The 15,892-nt window shown below is 55.4% G+C and overlaps 1 protein-coding gene across 4 annotated transcripts in view; it reads left to right on the top strand.

The window, feature by feature from the left end:
- CAPZB (capping actin protein of muscle Z-line subunit beta) overlaps positions 1 to 15,892 on the top strand; it is a 127,654-nt gene that overhangs the window by 58,217 nt on the left and 53,545 nt on the right. For all 4 annotated transcript variants that reach the window (XM_045999107.1, XM_045999081.1, XM_045999086.1 and 1 more), the window contains one exon: positions 1,025 to 1,114. In XM_045999107.1, the coding sequence (XP_045855063.1) occupies positions 1,025 to 1,114 (90 nt within the window). The remainder of the gene's footprint in view (positions 1 to 1,024; positions 1,115 to 15,892) is intronic.

The raw sequence follows: 15,892 nt of genomic DNA on the forward strand, positions 1-15,892 counted from the left end.
CTGGGCCACCTGGCTCACTTTTCTTGTCACACCTCCTGAGGTCTGCTTCTGAGCCGCAGCCCGCTGGCTGAATTTACTCGCACTCTACCCCCGCTCCGCTCCACTCTACCTCCCCGCCTCCGTTATTGATCCCATGGATGGCGACTGGCACGTGGTGGCTCTGAGTGCATATTTGCAGCCTGAATGTCCCATGAGGCGAATCCTGGGAGCACATGGTGTGGTCTTTATCGTCCTAGGCCCCTGTGGCACCAGTGACCCCAGTTTGCTGCGCTGGTCTGCTCTGCAGCTGGAAACACCTCTTGGCCGGAGGTGCTCTGGGTCTCAGTCGCCTTGGCAAGGGCCTGGCACCTGGGGATGTGCCCCAGGCTTCAGATGAATGACCGAAACACTTGAACCTTGGCATGTATCTTGCCACTTGTTCTTTGCCTGGCTTTGTCCCTGGCCTGGTGACATGACCTGCCCCGTAGGTCCAGGTTGCAGCAAAATAGAAAGCCTGACTTGCTACCTGAGAATGCTCCCTTGCCGGGTGAATTGGGAGGTAACAGAACACATTTGCATCTCCCGCAGTCCATTGACTTGAAACAGGAGCACCGAGGGGGGCTTTGAGATGCGGCTGGAACTCCACCCCACTTCCCACTTTAAGTATCTTCCAGACGTCTCCACTTGAGATGGATCGAGCTGTCATAGAGCCTGTGTTCCCCCTTCCCGCCCAGGAGATGTGTTGGAGAGCCCACTGCGGGCCTGCTTGCTGTCAGAATGCTCTGGGCAAGCTGAAATTACAAGGATGCTTTTTTTTCCCCCCCAGATTTTATTTACTTATTTGAGAGAGAGCAAGCACGAGCTGGGGGATGGGGAGGACAAAGGGAGGGAGGAAGCAGGTTCCCCCCTGAGGTCATGACCTCAGCCCAAGGCAGTTGCTTAACCCTCTGAGCCACCCAGGTGTCCCAAGGGTGCTTTTTAAAAAAAGATTCCAGGGCTGCTTTTGGCAAAGTGATGTAAACGCTTTTGTTTTCTCTTTTCACAGAGTGACCAGCAGCTGGACTGTGCCTTGGACTTGATGAGGCGCCTGCCTCCACAGCAAATCGAGAAGAACCTCAGTGACCTGATCGACCTGGTATGAGCTTTGTGTTCATATGGTTTCGTTGGGGCTGTGGCTCATAATCGGTTGCTTTTTCCATGCGGGGTTCCAAACCCAGAAGAAGTCTTCCCAAGCACTACCGAGTTCTGAGAGCCTCCCTGCTGTTGTTCCTCTGAGCCCACTGGGTTAGTAAAGCCCGGGACAGGGGCTCGGAAGTTGATCGCTATCTGTCCCCTCACCCCAGCTGCATGTTTTCAGGTTCTAGAAGCTTGCATTTCAGCACGGGGTGGGGGGAGGCCGCACGCACCCAGCGGGCATTCAGAAGTGCCTGGTGCCCGGCTTCTTTCGTTTCTTTGCTGTTGTGGAAGCTCCTCCAGCCAAGACAGTACAAAATCTACCCTGTTAAATAAATACTTCAGGGGCTCCATTCCACTTTGGCCGGTACAAAAACCTAAAAGTCGACTCTCAAAGAGTTCATCCCATCTGTTTTTAAAATATTTATCTGTTTTTTAATTTAGAGTGATTGGTCTCAAATGATGCCTCAGTTTAATTGGCACCTGGTATTATTTGAAATGCCTCAAAATATTTAAGTAAAATCCAGAAGGCTATGGAAAATATTGAAAAGAAGTAACATAAACTAAAACCAGGCCCCAAGAGGGCAGCCGAGTCACTAGCTTATTTGGCCAGTGCGTTCGGGCTCTGGCCCAGGCTCCAGGTCCTCTGTTGTGCTCGCTGCACCCGTCTCCTGGGATGCGATGATGCGCCACCAGCCGTGGCTCGTCGATGAGGCGTCTTTACAGGAATGGTTTTAAAACGTGTCTGTGTGCTATAGCGATGCTTCGTTCCACCGTCTGACTTGAGAGCGATGGCAGAGAGGACGTCACAGCAGTCCGCAGCCTGTCGTCACGGCCGTGCACGTGCTTGCAGGCGCCCGCGGTCCCCGTCGGGAGGCCGCTGGATGGGGGGTGAACGCTAGCCTGTGCCGGTGACACCCCGCAAGTGAGGAGGGGGAGGTTTCTCGAGGTCAGTGGCCCTGATGAGAAAGGCAGCCGCAGGCCCTTGTGATGGAAGGGAGGAAGGTGGCCTTATGGACGTGATGGGGCCCGGCTGACAGAGACGTGTGAGGGGAGTGTGAAAGAAGAGAGGGTAGAAGTGCGAGGCAAACAGGGCTCTACGTGCGCAGACCGGGGTCAGGGCCCAGAGCCAGGGAGGGGCGGTCAGCACGCAAGGGCTGTGGCGGCAGGCCCCGTCCGGAAGGGCAGTGGCCCCTCCAATCCAGCTGCTCATCGTGGCCCTGTGGGAGGATGACCCTGTAGGACTTGTCTTCAGACTTTTCTGGGAAGCCGTACGTTTGGAGTTGGATGTGAGACGGAGGTCTCCTGGTTTTTCCGCATCGGCCCAAACGTGGGATTGCCAGATCTGGTTCTGGGTAGCATGTGAGTGGGGGCCGGCGCGGGTTAGGTGCGGGTGTTTAGCGGAAGTGTTCTTTGCCAGGAAATGGTGAAGGACATAGACAATTGCGAGGGGTCCTCGCAGGTCAGAGGGAGGGCTTGAACTTGAGACAGCGGTTATCGTCACCGCCCCCCCAGACCCCGAGTCTGGTACGCACCACGCTAAGCTGCGCAGTTTGCTCGCTGGGCCTGATGGGACATCCCGCCCTGCCAGGCAGCGGCCTGGGGTGTGCTGTAGTGCTTCGTGTTTCTCTCGGTCGGAGACGTTTGCTTGATCCTGTGTGGCAGAAGGTGGGCAGAGGCGGAGGGCGTGATCTGATCCCTAATCGGGTCAGCAGCGGAGCCTTCTTTGTCTTGAAACTCAGCAAGACAGCATCCTTGGCTGAGTTTAACCCTCGTGTGCCAGTTGAGCAGTTACTATATTTTAGAAATCAACCAAACAGAAGAAACGATGAGCGAACTTTTCTCAGCAGACCCTGCTTGGTGTTGAGCAGGCTGTTCTGTTCTCATGGCAGTGGAAGTGTGTTTTCTCTGCAGTCCCCCTGGTCGCCCCTTGTCTCCGAGGCGGGCACGGCGCTGCTTCTGCGGGAACCCGGGCAGCGGCTGTCTCTGCTGGGCCTGGCCCGGGTGCTCGGGCTTGGCGGGGAAACTGCAGCACTGAAGGTGCGTGAGGGAGACCCTTGGGAGCTGTCTCGCGCCTCAGCCACACACCGGGTGCTCCCTGGGTCGGCCCGGCAAGCAGTTTGCAGGAGGCACCTTGGACCTTGGACGAGGTGGCACAGTGTTCCTGTCCCTGAGGGGATATGCTGTGGGGCCTCCCACGGGTTACTGTCAGGACGCCCCGCCTTTCCCCTGGCGACTTTGTCCTCTGCAGGATGTGGCTGGAGCGGGGGATGGAGGCAGACCTGGGTTGCGGGTGCGACAGCTGGCAGCGCCGACCCCTGCCGTGTGCGCAGGACTGAGCTGGACGCGGTGGACACGGCGGTCTGTGTTAGTGCTCCGGCCAGTTTGCACAGTCCCCCTTGAATGCACATTGGACCACTCTGCCCCTTTTGCATGATTGAGACTGCGAGCAAGAAGCGAAGTGGCGGCATTAGGGAGTCCCGGTTCCTTCTGCAGGGGTCGCGCTGCTGGGCCCCTTTGTGTGCATCCCTCACCCCTGGGACAACAGAAGAAGTGCGGTGTCTTCTGATGTGTCTGTCTGAACTGATAGGGAGCACAGTATTAAATAATTCACTAGTAATCTAAAATATTAAAACATCTGTTTCATGGAGAATAATTTAGAGTTCCTGTAATTAAGAACAACCGCCGCGGCGCTAGAGACCTGGAAGGCGTCCCCTCTGTAGAGTGGCCCGGATGGGATTAGCAGGTCACCCTTGTCCATCGCTCTGTGGGGGGGTAGGAGAGGTTGTGTGGAGGCCCTGGTAGATTCCCGTCATCCAGAATGGGCTGGGGAATCGGTGTTCTCCTTAATTTTTTAATTTGAAGTATGATGAATGTCAGACTAGAAATGGAGCGTGGCTTTTCGCTGAATTAGGATCTGGTAAAGCACACCTCATTAAAACTATACTGACATGCTTCAAAAGCCACTTTTTGATTAATGGCCTTGCTTCAGGGTCCCTGCTCTGCACCGTAGTGTGTGAGGGGCATCTGGCCTGGTTTTGTACAAGGTCCTGTGACTAGTCCTAGAAATGACTTCTTTGAATGTTTTCCTTTCGCTGCTGCTATATTTCTTCTCTTTGCCTTGGGAATGATACCCGGGTGGGGTGGGGGGGGTTGTTTTTAACTTTGAACTGGGTTTGCAGAATTTTGTCGTTCTTTTAAGAGTTGGTCCATGCTGAGTGTACTGCTGTGTCTCTGAAGTTCACTTGCAGTTTTAGTTCTTCCCAGAGCTGTGATTGCAGAAAACGCAGACCGTTCTGGGTCCATCTAGTAGTAGTGGGTCCAGGCCTTTGTTTCATGTAATCTGCAATCAGTCAGATGTTTTCAGAGCAGCGAGTGCCCTGCTCGGTGCAAATTGCGGTCATTCCTCCCATGCCCACCTGCCTAAAATAATGAAGGGGAGGTAGTTGTTTCCAAGGCAAGTCTCCAATTTTAAGACTGACAAGAATGTTAGGATTTGCCAGTGTTCTCCATGAAGGGAATAGCCACGCTTAGATGTTGGAGCCAGAGAACCGTAGGGGAATTGATCCGGCCCACCAGCAGTCCGGGTACAGAGTCGCATGAAAGAGAAATGTGGTGTGTGCTTGGCAGCCAGGCCAAAGCAGCCCAATTTATAACGCCGGACGAGCTCTCCTTCTCTTTTCTTTCCAGTATCAGAGCTTTTGCTGCCTTGGGATTATGGTGCATGCTGGGATTGGTGGGAAGTGACCTTCCTTTGCAGATGGCCAGAACATCATTTCAGTACATATTAATCCCATTGTACTAGAGTGAAGCCAGCCGAGATCCGTTGTTAAGCCGTTTCAAAAATACCCACTCGTCCTGTGGGCCAAGAATCATATGATGTTTAGATGCTCCCTTGGCTTCCTACACTTTGACCTTCTATGGCTTTACTCTGCACACTGGCAGGAATAGCCTGCACTTGGCTGGGGTGTATTTTGAGCCCCGAGCTGAGGAAGGAGTTTGTTTCTGCAAATTGGCATCCAGCAGGCGATCCATCCGTCCTTTACCCTTTTTAAGAGCAGACCAAAAATAGCCCTAAATCTGTTTAACCAGGCAGGAGAGTCTTTGCCTGCAAGTGTTAGTCATTTCATTTTTAATTTGTTCTCTCTTCTGTGCTGTAGCCACCCCGAGGTCCAGCTTGTGGGTGTCCCCAGACCCTACTCAGGCCCGGGGGAGGGCATCAGCTGGGAAAGCCCCTGAGCCGTCCTGGGCAGCCTGTGGGTTAGAGGAGGAGGAGACCCTGGGGCCGACAGTGTGGTTTTCGTGGCAGCATATCCTTCTTTGTGACAGCTAGAATCGCCCTCCAGAGATAGAAAGGGCCAGCTGGGTGCGGGGTTTGGCCCCGGCGGCCTCGGCAGGACCTGTATTTTGAATGGTGTGCGGAAATCGTCCACCTCTTTGCGATTCTTCAGGCCTGACCTGTCACAAGGTTGGGTGCATGGGGTGTACTTGGACCCCGGGGGCCGGCCAGATGAGTTTTAAGTCTCCAGGAACCTGCGCTCCGTGAAGCAGCAGGGGAAGCCGGTCTCCACACGTTTGTGATTGCTGAAGGCGAATATTTAATGGTTCATTAATGTTGTTATCTGTCTGATTCCTGCTAAGCGTTGTTACTCAATTTCCATTCTTTAAGGTGGAACCAACAAGTTCTGGAAATTATTCTCCCATTAGTAGCTGTGTGGAGTGGAGCACCAAGCTCAGCTCTATCCCCAGGTGCTGAAGACGTCCTGGGCGTGGGGACCAGGGTCCTGCAGGCCAAGATGACCCAGTTTATCTGCGCTCAGCACCGAGGAGGCGGCTTGTGTTTTCTTCCTGCCTAACTTGCCGCTTCTCTTCACCATTTAAGAGTGGTCTCACACCCATTTTTTTTCCTCCTTTTTTCAGAGGCGACCTTTAAAAGGTCTTCTCCTTTCTAAAGGGGTCTTAGCTTAAGTGGGTGAAAAGTTAGTGGATTCAAGCCCACATTTCCTGAGCACCCCCTCTGAGTCAGCCACTGTGCTCAGCGCTGGGAAGAAATCCCTTATTCCTTGGCTGTGCTTCCACAGGAGAAAATGCCAGGATCCTAAAACTGATGAGAATGACCTTGGCTGGGTTCTCAGCCCACTGGCCTTCATCGGTTCATCAGCTCTGAGGAGGGCTGTCAACAGTTACTCTACGAGAACTTCACCTCCACTGTTGGTCGAATACTCTTCCAGGTGCTGGCGATGTGGGATGGGAGGTCTGGCTCCACTGAACTGGCATTTAGCGGAGAATTTAGGGAAGACTTCCGGAAGAAGGAAGACTTGGCTGCGGCCAGCTTGGCACTCTGTGTCTCCCAAGCAGATGCTCAGCCGGCATGTTTGTTTGTCTTTACTTTTGACTGAAGGTGGCCCAGGCTAGGCTCTTCAGTGGCTGTGCCCAACCAGCAGTGAGTGTCTGCCCTGTCCCCTGACTCTGCTGGCCACCTCTGACCTGGCCTCTCCCTCTGTTCCTCACGTTCTTCCCCCAGAACATTCCTGACAGCTGAGCAAATATGCTTCTTTGGAGTTTGGGGGGCAAATCCCAAAGTGGCTGCCTGGAGTAGAGAATTTTGTGTTTCTTCTCTTCAAATAATTACATTCCAGTCCGTAACATGCCCACATGTAAGACATCTTAATATAAAAAGAATGCTTTCTACACTGAAGCCTTGAGTCGAGTTGGGGCTCAGGGAAGTTGGCCTTTTCCCGCCCGGGACTTGGTGAGTGGGCCTCCCAGCCCGGCATCGCCTTCCCCCTGCTGGGCACCGACCAGCTGAGCTGTGGGCCAGGGGTCCCCCACTGACCACACCACGGACGCGTGTGGGTCTGGTGCGCGGTGGGTTGGGCGCCCTCTGCCAGACCCCATTCGCTGCTGCCGAGGGGGGTTTCCCTACAGGTTTATGTCGGGGTGGGGAGGACTCGGCTTCCAGCTTCCATTTTCCCGTTTGTCCTCGGGTCCACCCAGGGTTTGCTGGGAAGTTTTCTCTCCCAGGCCGGATATTGTCTCTGGAGCAGGAGCTGGGGAATGGATTGAATAATCGGTAATTATGAGAAAAGTCCCTGCGCAGTCTCTGTTGCACTGATGTTTCTGAGCTTATCCTGTGCTTCCCTGCAGGCGACACCGAGCTGCGGTTCCCGTTTTACAAGGGGAAAGCGTCCTAGCCAAGGGCCCCCAGCAGTATTTTAATGAACTCCTTTCCTTGGAAAGTTGTGGTGAGACTTCTCATGCAAGCGTTTTTGCTCTTTGAATGGACTGCAGCTGTGGGGACTAAAAGCAAGGGAGGGGGAAAAGCAGCCCCTGGACCGAGGTGCTGAACTGGCCCCCCCTGTTCCCTGCCCAGGGCTGCCTCTCTGGAGTGAGATGGCCTCCCATGACCCCAGCCTGTTGCAGAGGCGAGGACCCTGCCATCTGATGGCGCGGCCTCTGATTTCCGTCAGGGTGACAGCTAGGCAGCCGTTGTAAACAGGGATAGGATGGCATGATTGGCTCGGAAGGGCAATGGGGCTCCTTGGGGTGCCCTCCCCTGACCTGTGATTTGAAATTCTCATGAGCTCTCTTCTATGCAGAAGAATGGGCCCTCATTTGATCCAATTAAGAATGAGATGGATTGCCTCCTGCGCCAGCAGCCCAGACAGTTAAAACTTGAAGCCAAGTGAATGAAGGAGAAAAGTACAGGGGCCATTTGCTTTCCTTTGTGCGCATGTGTTCCGCTGGGGAGCCAGGACTGTTTCCAGGAGACCAGAATGACGTGTCCGCTGGTCCTGAGCAGCGCTGGGGCAGTAACGGAGATGCCTCATTATGGCCAGGGGCTCGAGATGCTCCAGGACTAGGTTATTGGAAAGCCGTCTGCTGTCACCGTTGATGTCAACCACCCGGTTCACGTCTGTTGTTTTTCAGAGGAAATGCTGAAGTTCTAATAGAGATGTTGTGTTTGGCCTCAGATTTGTAATTTGACTCTCTTCTCTTCTCATTCTTCCTAAAGTCATTTTTCAGTGAATGACACGGAAAAATAGCTTTCACGGAGAGCCACCCAGTGTCAAGGCACTGATGTATTCGGGCCACATTATTACACATTTGATCGGCATCTGGTTTAAGCCTCTCAGCCACTCTGTAAGGTGAGCGGGCAAGTCCCCTTTCATAGCCGAGGATGACAAGGATGTCCCATACCGGATGCGGGACCTAGGAGCCAGTCGGGTCCAGCCGTGGGTTCAGCGTGTTGCCCACTGGATTGCAGTGTTCAAGGTGAAAGCGTGATAGTGTGTCATTTCTTGGTGTCCTGCTAAAACGTTCTCTTCAGGTGAAGGTGTAAGAGGAATCCGTGACAAGGGCGGGCTGGGGGCCACAGAACCTGAAAGTGCATCGGGAGAAAAGCCTCCTCAACTTCTCTTCCTGCCTCTTCTGGTTCAAAGCTCCATCGGAGTGACCCAGTTTCTGCTTGGCCTGGCTGCTGGGAGCAGTGGACTCAGTGGGATTAGTGGTGCGGGGGTGAAGCCGTCAGTAACTGTCCCCCAGCACACACGCACACGCTCCCACTATGCCCTGTGTGTGCGTTTGGGCAGAGGTGCTCTTTGGGAAAAAAAAAAAAACCAGCATTCTGTCCAAACACAGGTTGTTGGCCACTCTTTCTTTTTTCAGTTAATAAAGCAAATCTAGACATTTTAGGAAAAGCAAGTTCTTGCACCACAAGAGCTAAAGGGATGGGTCAGGAAGGGGCCGCCTTGAAATCAAACGCACCAGAACCAGCGCACAGCCCGGCAGAAGGCACTTGGAACATATGAGGCACCTGGGGTGGGAGGACAAGGTCCCGTTGGTGGCAGCAGGACGACAGTGGGAGCAGCTGGGCGTGGGGTCCCCGGGCAGCAGGCGGGCCGTATGTGACAGCCACCGCGGAGCTCAGACCCGAGAGCAGAAGTGAGTGGGGTCAGCCCACTCAGCACCGGGCCCCCGTCCCCTTAGGCACTTAGGATGGATTTTAAGTGACATTCACGTTTCACTGGGAAGAAACAAATCGGATTTCTGAAACAGCTAGAAACGTGGGAGGCAGATAAGCGGAGTATCTCTTATCCGACAGGCGCTCATCCCGCTCATCCCGCTCAGGAACTGACAGGAAGCTCATAGGCCAGAAGCAGAGGGAAAGCCTCAACGGTGGCCGGTGCTGAGGTGGAGGAGGCCTTGTTCCTGAGACTGACGCCAAAAGGATGGCTTATGACCACTGAGAGTTTTAACTTAAAAGCTGGGATAAAATTAAATGAAAGGGCTGAGAAAAAACTCTGAAAAAATATTTGCCACTTATGACAAAGAACCTTTCTCCCTAAATCTCGAGAAAGCGCCTTCTTCTGAGGCTGTCACTGTTGTTCCCACCAGACAGAAGCAGCAGCAGGGGCCCGGGCTTCTTAGCCAAGGTCACCAGGTGGCTGTGGTGGAGCCAAGCTTTGGACCCAGGCAGTCTGACTCCAGGATTCCCAGCCACTGTGTGTGGACATCTCCATTAAAAAGAAAAGTGGGAATACTTTGTTAGGACAGAGAGCCAGGTGCCCAGACAGGTGAGTCACAGAGGGAGCCGTTCAGATGTCTCATACACATCCTCTCTGTCCTCCTGAGGAGTACAAAATGAAACAGGATAGGATGGCTGGAAAAGTGAAAAGGCCTTCACGGATGACCCGGCTTTCTGCTCAGTGGATGGGTTGAATTTCTTCTTGGATGCAGCCTGCCTGCTGCCTGCCTGTCATGAAATTGGGCAGCTCACCTTGGTTGAGCCTCTTGAGGAACAAAGACTGAACAGTGGGGGAAACATGGCCAGCTCTGCCATCTCGGAGCCATCCATGTTGTCTTATTAAAGGTTCTGAGGAGTCCTGCAGTTAAAAACAACATTGCCTCGATCCCAGCACTTCTCTGACTCACTCTCATGGGATCCACTCTGGAAAACATTGGTTTCCTAGAAAGGTTTGCAACCTGCCTATCAAATGGCCTGGATTCTAGGCCCTTTTTGGCAATGGCCATACGTGTGGTGTTGGCCAAGCTTACAATTTTTGTGACCGGTAAAGTGGCATAGGAGGAACTCACTCCTGTGGCTCCTTCAGATAGAGACCTGCCGCAGAGAGCTCCGGCTCCTTCGGATAGAGACCTGCCGCAGAGAGCTCCGGCTCCTTCGGATAGAGACCTGCCGCAGAGAGCTCCGGCTCCTTCGGATAGAGACCTACCGCAGAGAGCTCGGGCTCCTTCGGATAGAGACCTGCCGCAGAGAGCTCAGGCTCCTTCGGATAGAGACCTGCCGCAGAGAGCTCGCGGCTCCTTCGGATAGAGACCTGCCGCAGAGAGCTTGCGGCTCCTTCAGCAGCACGGGAGACAGGAGGGTGGGAAGGAAGCACTGTGTACGTCGAGCAAATCTTATCGGAAGTCAGGGACCCTGGGTTGTAGCCTTGGGTCTGCTCTTAACTTCTTTGTGATCGGCAGGTCTGTCTGGGTCTCTTAATCTCCTCTCTGAAGTGAGGGCCACATGGTCACAGTCTCAGAACCTGAGTCCCATTGCCTAGAACTAAAAGATCGTCACCGTGGATCCCGTTGTGTTGTGGTCACTACTTTTGCTGGCAGAAGAGGCCTTGATTGCTGTCAGCTCTGTGACTGAATAACCTGCTGTATATAGTAAGAATGTGAGAAAGCTGAGCCGATGGGGGCCCGTGGCACACGCCCCCCGGGGCTGGGCTCCATGGCCTCCGCAGCACCCTTCTGTGGGTGGAGTGAGGCTGACTGGGACCTGGATCCCGTTCTGTCACCTTCCAGCTTTGAGAGCACAGGCAGGTCGCTTTACCTCCCAGAGTCTGCTCCAGCATAAGAGATGGGGGTAGGAACACCGTTCCTGGAGCCCTTGTGAGGGTTGGAGCATGTAAGTCACACTCCGACGTGCATGGCGGACAGGTGCTTAATCAGTGCTGGCTGGCTCCTTTAGTACCTTCGCGGGCTTTCCAGGACCTGTTGCTAAGCCCTGGGTTCTGGCAGCCTTCCCTGTTTGCACAGGCAGACGGTCCCAGTCCTGACTGTCTCGGGGGGATGGGGTTTAGAACCCAATGCGCCATGGCAGGGACTTGGTGTATTTAACCTGGCAGGGAGGAGGAGAGAGGGCCCGCCACTGAGGTGTCTGCAGTGCTCCTGACAACTGTTCCCCCAGCGTCCGTGGACTCTGACAGTGGCATGCCTCTGACAGGATGGAAAACATGGCAGTGCCATCGCCCTCGACCCCTGGGCCAGCAGAGGAGGTCAGAGACCCGTGTCGTGGCCAGGAAGGATAGCTGTCATTCCACAGAGTGGGGTGATGGAGTGTCTAGCCTCCCATCCCGTCCTGGCAGAGTGGGGGCTCCCGGCCTGTGTGAGTCTTCTCTGCTCCTCCTTGCCCTGGGGGCTTTGGTGGGCACGGTGCTCCCTGCTCAGCTCCCTGAATTCTCAACGCTCAGAGTCCTTCTTTGGAAGCCCCGGTCCGGGAGCCAGACACAGTGGCTGCGTGTGGGACCGGTGGGGAGTTCGATCTGTCCAAGGAGTGGGTGGCAGATCCCACAGCCTCCCCGCTCATTTGAGCTCATCGCCTTCACTTCAGCCATCCACAGGTGCCACATAGGGAGGTGGATGTCATCCAGGATGGGCTACCTGGAACCTGACGCCCTCAGGAGCCCCCCCTCGGTGGTCCAGTTTCCTGTTCTCTGTGCCTTCACGTCCTTCCATCCCATCAGGATTGCTGCCCTCTTGTCCCAGCCTGAACCCCCATCTCTTCAATCTCCCCCTCTGAACTGCTAGCGTGACCCCCAGGCACCCCCTCCCCAGCTTGAGAAGCAGCCCCCAGGGCCACATCTGCGGCTCCTCCAAGGTCACCCATCAGAGGGCCTCCCCATCCCATGGCTGTCCCCCTTTAGCCTCTCCTATCGGCGTCTCATGGCCCCCTCGCCTGCTCCTACCTGTTCCTGCCCTGATGTAGACGTAGGCCTGCAAGGGGCCACCAGCCACAGTGCGGGTGTTCCGGCCGGGCTTGCAGCAGCGTGCCTATTTATCCTGCACATTTCCCTGGACATGGACTGATTATTTAATGATCTCCCCCCTCCCTGTATACCTCTTGTATGTCAGGCTACAGAAGCCTGTTTAGTATGCTTAGAGATGGAGCGCCTGCGAAGTTCTTGGCTGGGAAGTGTTAGGGCCCCTGTGAGTCTGACAGGTCTGGAGTGCCAGACCCGGTACCCGTGAGCATCTGCAACCTGGAAGGCCCAGCTGAGCTGAGCCCTCGACTTCCCGATGTCTGAGCTGGGGGACTTCTCAGCTATGGCTTCTTCACCTCGGGGGCAGGCCTGATGTCACTGCCCTTGAAAACTAGACCTGGTGTGTGTAGAGCTCCTGGCATGGTACCTGGCTTAGAGGAGGTAGCCGTCCCAGGAGGGTTCTTGCCCCAAGTCTGATGTGGCCATTGAACAGATGAAGGACAGCTCTGCCTGTCGCCTGGTTGTTGGCTGATAACTGTGAGCTGCCAGAGTTTTTTCTTGGCCCTTCGCGTGCTTGGTTTCTTGAAAGCACACCCACCTTACAGATGAAACAGAGAAGCTCAGTAAGTCAGCCGGAGCCTCACAGCTCATGACTAAGTAGCAGGGTCGGATTAACCCCAGGTCTGTCAGACTCGTGTGCCCAGTTTCCTCCCACCATGCTGTCTGTCCCTGCACTTTTCCAGGAATAGCTTCTGCCTTGTCGCTGCAGGTCCCCAGCAGATACCGTCACAGTCATTAGCACCTGCAAGAGGTCATTCAGTCTTTGCAGAGTGGAGCTTTCCCCTTCCCTTGTTGAGAGGAGGGCTTGTTGTAGCCTTCCATTGTTAGAGAGAAATGCTGGTGGAGGCGGCTGTGGTGGGGATCACGTGCCCCCCAGGTCCGCATGCCGCCGCCAAGTAGCGCCGTTGCCCGTTGCCTGGTCTCTTTCTGTGAAGAGGGTGGAGGCAGGTGCCTTCTAGCCGAGGCTTCCCGTTGCTTGCATTAAGGAGTCAGCGCTCTAGAAGAAGGTGCAGGGGTGAAGATTGATTCCACCCTCCTTTTTTGGGTCAGTGGCCTTCATCAGGCGGGACACTTGTTGTTCATTAGTCAGGCGGTTTGCGGTTGCTGCGTTGCCACATCTGCTGCTGCCTTCCTGGGCCTGTTGCGCTCACAATTAAGGTTCATTACAGACCCTGTCAATCACAACAGGCACAGAGCCTGCCTTTGAGAGGCCTGTGAAGGGCTGTCCCTGCGCCCTCCCCTTTGCAAATGGTCACCGACCGGATTCTGGATGTGTGGTGTGCGGGAGAACGGGGAGGGACCACGCTTGTAAAACTCCAGACTCCCGGGTCCTGGGGGGCCTGTTACCTCGTGTGTAATTGAACCCTTCACGCCAGGACCAGAATTGATATTACAGATGGTGCTGGTAGGCGTTGTGTCGATGGAGGCTTTGGAATGAGTGTCTGACAGCAGGCCACTCGAGGAGAGATCCGAGGCCAAATACAGAAGAGGTTTAATTATCATTGATCTCCCTCTCTCCTCTTTCTGGAATGTGTAGGCACACTTAATTACTACTAACTGGAAGCTAAAATAACAGTCTGGGTTCAGAACGAAACCCTTTCGGAGATTTGCCCCAGGCTGGAAATGATTATTCTTCCTACAAGTGGATTTTCCCTCATTCTCAGCGAGCCAGACGTAAGAAGGGAGTGAGGGGCGTGCATCAGGCGGAACATCGCCTTCTCCTTCCCCAGCATTTTCACACCTCATTTGTTCACCTTCCCACTTTGAACTCTGCCTGCTGGGGAGCCCCACGCCCAGGCTGCCTCAGTCCACGGGGCAGGGTGAAAGCGCTGCCTCATGGTCCCGCACTCCTAGCGCCAGGGGGGCCCTGGGGCTGAAGCACTGCTGCCCCATATCCCCGGGGTCCGCACGGTGCCCGGCCACATCGCTGATGCGAAATAAGTCATGGTCGGTGAGCCAGTAAACCTGCCCGTCCCAGACCCGAGAGGGAGGACTCTCCATCTGTACCTTCTGAGCCGTGGACTCTGAGGAGGGAGGAGAACGGGGGCAGCGGTGCCATGAGAAGCTGGAAGGACTTCGGAGGCCTCAGCTCCGTGGGGTCGGCGCCGGTGGCCTGGGCAGGGGACAGGGGCTCACGGGGGCAGCAGACTCCAAGTCCGCCGGGTCTCGCACCCCCTGGACCTAGGTGACGTCGAGGAAGTCGCTTCCACTCTCAATGCCTCCGTTTCCCCGTGGGTACAGCGCAGGGAGTTGTGAATTCACCTCGTTCTCGGAAGGCGGGTGAGAGGATCAGGGGGCTGTGCTGGGGCATCGCAGGGCATGTGAGGAGCGTGGGCTTCTGTGAGGGCAAGTAGTGCATGCAGGACAAACACGGGCACTGGGCCAGCTGGCCCGTTGCAGTTCGGCTGTCCTTATCAGGACGCCTGTGTCCCTCGCCGGAGCACCCCACGTTTTCTTGTGCGGCGGGCAGCCGGCGAGTGCTTCATGATCGGGCTCGGGGAGGTGGTGCTGTCCTCCATCGCGGAGCGGGCAGTGGGGCGCGCCAGATCTGCTCACAGTGACCGGTGCACTTTAATGCCCTCCCCTGGAGTGCTTGACCTCTCGCGTCTTGGCAGCGAACACGTGAAGCAGGGTATGTGGCTTGTGGAAGAACCACAGCTGGGAGTTCAGCACAGAGGGAGGCCCCGGGAGCACTGGGTGCAGCTCGGCTGCGGGAGGCCGGTGGAGACATGGTTCCGGGTACCCGAGGCCGTTGCTTCTGAGGAGTGCCGCCCACCCCGATCTCGCTCGTCAGCCTAAGGCGTGTTTATCATTTAGGGCAGTTGGGTGCACACTGATTGCTACTACCCTTCCTGGGTTACTGGATTATTCTACGAGCCTCTGGATCTCCCTGCCTTTGGCCCCCCACCCACCCCATCTCCCTCTCGGTAGCCAGAGTAACGTTTCCAAAATGCAGTTCTCATCATGACCCGACAGCGTCATGACTTGCTGACTCCACAGTGTCATCAGGACCAAACCCAGAGAACATTCCGGGTTTAACAGAACTCTTGAACTGGAGCCCTGCCCATCCCTCCTCCCTCCTCCAGGTCCCTTCCCCTCCAACCATACCGATGTGCTAGGGCTTCTCTAAGGTCCTGTGCCCAGTATTGTTGGATCTTTGTACGTGCTGCCCCGTTCCTGGGAGCACCTCTCTACCCCAGCCCTGCGGATCTCAGATCTTTGCTTGGGCCTCACTCCCCCACCCTGTCCCTTGGTCACTGCTGCTCACGAAGCTCTCGGAGGGCAGGGATCTTGTCCACTCTGTTCACCCCTGTATCCGCAGAGTGGGCACAGACGGACTCCCAGGGAAGGCGTGCCCGGCCCCTTGTGAGGGCTAGAGCCTGCACTGAAGCTCTGGGTCCCAGTGGTAAGGAAGGTGGTGCTTGTGTCTGAAGAGCCACAGTCAGGGGCTCTTGCCAAAAAGCAGGTGATGGGTGCACGCTCTGGTCGCGCTGAAGGTCCCCTGTTCGTTGCCACTGAGACTTTCTAGTTGCGTAATGAAGAGACAGCGATTGATTATTTGTGATTTTAATATTAGAGCTAGGAAACAGGCCTCTTCCCTAACCTGCTCCGCAAGCCAGCCTGCCTGCCCCCGGAAGAGCCCCCGTCAGCTCCTTCCCGGGAAGCAGTGGCCTTGCGGGCTCTGTTGA

This window comes from Meles meles, chromosome 1, assembly GCF_922984935.1.
Source record: "Meles meles chromosome 1, mMelMel3.1 paternal haplotype, whole genome shotgun sequence".
NCBI lineage: Eukaryota > Metazoa > Chordata > Mammalia > Carnivora > Mustelidae > Meles > Meles meles.